The following is a 1,492-nucleotide window of genomic DNA, read 5'->3' as shown; positions in this document are numbered from 1 at the left end:
AAGAAAGAAAGAAAGAAAGAAAGAAAGAAAGAAAGAAAGAAAGAAAAAAGGGGGGTGGGAGCAGGGATGGGGGTCCAATCTGGGCGACCAAGTGAGACTCCAACTCAAAAAAAAAAAAAAAAATTTTTCACCTGTACTCTCAATTTCTGATTGGACATGACTGTAAGCCTCTCTCCTCACCTTGGTTACACTCTTCAGAAGTCACTTTGGCTCCTCTATGATACTTTTTAAAAAATATGACTGCTAGGACTGAGAGAACTCCCAAGTGGTCTGATCGGGGAGCAGAAATAAAGCCATCTCCTCCCATGACCCGAACTCTATACTTTTGCTCACATAGCCCAAGCATCAGGTCTGCTTTCCCCCACTCTGCCCAAAAGAGGCCTCTTTACCTGTTGTAAATTATCTGCCATGAACATAAAATAAACACTGCAGAAGCCCAGTTGGGTGATGATTAATAAGAAGCTGACAGTGTACCTGGGATAGCAAAACAAAAGACAGGGAGAAAATAAACACTGAAATTATTTGCTAGAATGTGTTTCTTTTTTGAGACAATTGTTATTTTTAAAAATTTCCCCCACATTTTTCTTATTTTTAAAATTATCAAGCCTACAGAAAAAGTTGAAAGAATAGTTTAATTAGTATCCATACGCCCTTTCGCGAAATATACCAATTGTCAATTTTTGGCCCCGAATTGCAATATGTGTGTATGTATTCCACATGCATTTTTTTTCAGAATCGTTTGAAAGTCAATTGCAAATATCAACACTTCAACCCTAAATACCTCAGCATACCATTCATTAAACTATGAAAACCAGCTGGGCACGGTGTCTCAAGCCTGTAATCCCGGCACTTCAGGAGGCCGAGGCGAGAGGATCACCTGAGCTCAGGGGTTCGAGACCAGCCTGGACAACTTGGCGAGACCTCATCTCTACAATACACCAAAAACTTAGCCGGGCGTGGAACGTGTGCCTGTGGTTCCAGCTACTTGGACGACTGAGGTGGAAGGCTTGCCTGAGTCTAGCAGATCGAGGCTGGGTGACTGTGAGTGTGCCACTGCCCTCCAGTCTGAGCAACAGAGTGAGACCCTGACTCCAAAACCAAAACCAAAAAACTATGAAAGCCAGAAAATCAACCTCAGTATTCTGAAATATACAGTTTTTCTATTGCATTGTATTATATTTGTTTTTTTTTTTGAGTCAGGGTATCACTCTATTGCCCAGGCTGGAGTGAAGGGGCATGATCATGGCTCACTGCAGCCTTGACCTCATGGGCTCAGGCAATCTTTCCACCTCAGCTTCCTGAATAGCTGGGACTACAAGCATGCGCCACCAATGCCTGGCTAATTTGTTATTTTCTTTTTGTTTTTTGAGTTGGAGTCTCAGGCTCCGGCGATCCTTCCGCCTCAGCCTTCCAAGTAGTTGGAACTGCAGGAGCGCGCTACCACACCCAGCTAATTTTTTGATTTATTGTAGAGATGAGGTCTTGCCAAGTT

General features: G+C 43.0%; 1 protein-coding gene across 1 annotated transcript in view; it reads right to left on the bottom strand.

The window, feature by feature from the left end:
- SLC36A3 (solute carrier family 36 member 3) overlaps positions 1–1,492 on the bottom strand; it is a 34,007-nt gene that overhangs the window by 14,876 nt on the left and 17,639 nt on the right. Inside the window, exon 5 of the mRNA XM_008067794.2 lies at positions 390–474. Coding sequence (XP_008065985.1) covers positions 390–474 — 85 coding nt within the window. The remainder of the gene's footprint in view (positions 1–389; positions 475–1,492) is intronic.

Source organism: Carlito syrichta, unplaced genomic scaffold, assembly GCF_000164805.1.
Source record: "Carlito syrichta isolate Samal-C Ts95f unplaced genomic scaffold, Tarsius_syrichta-2.0.1 Scaffold107891, whole genome shotgun sequence".
Classification (NCBI taxonomy): Eukaryota; Metazoa; Chordata; class Mammalia; order Primates; family Tarsiidae; genus Carlito; species Carlito syrichta.
This window is presented reverse-complemented; position numbering and strand designations above follow the sequence as displayed.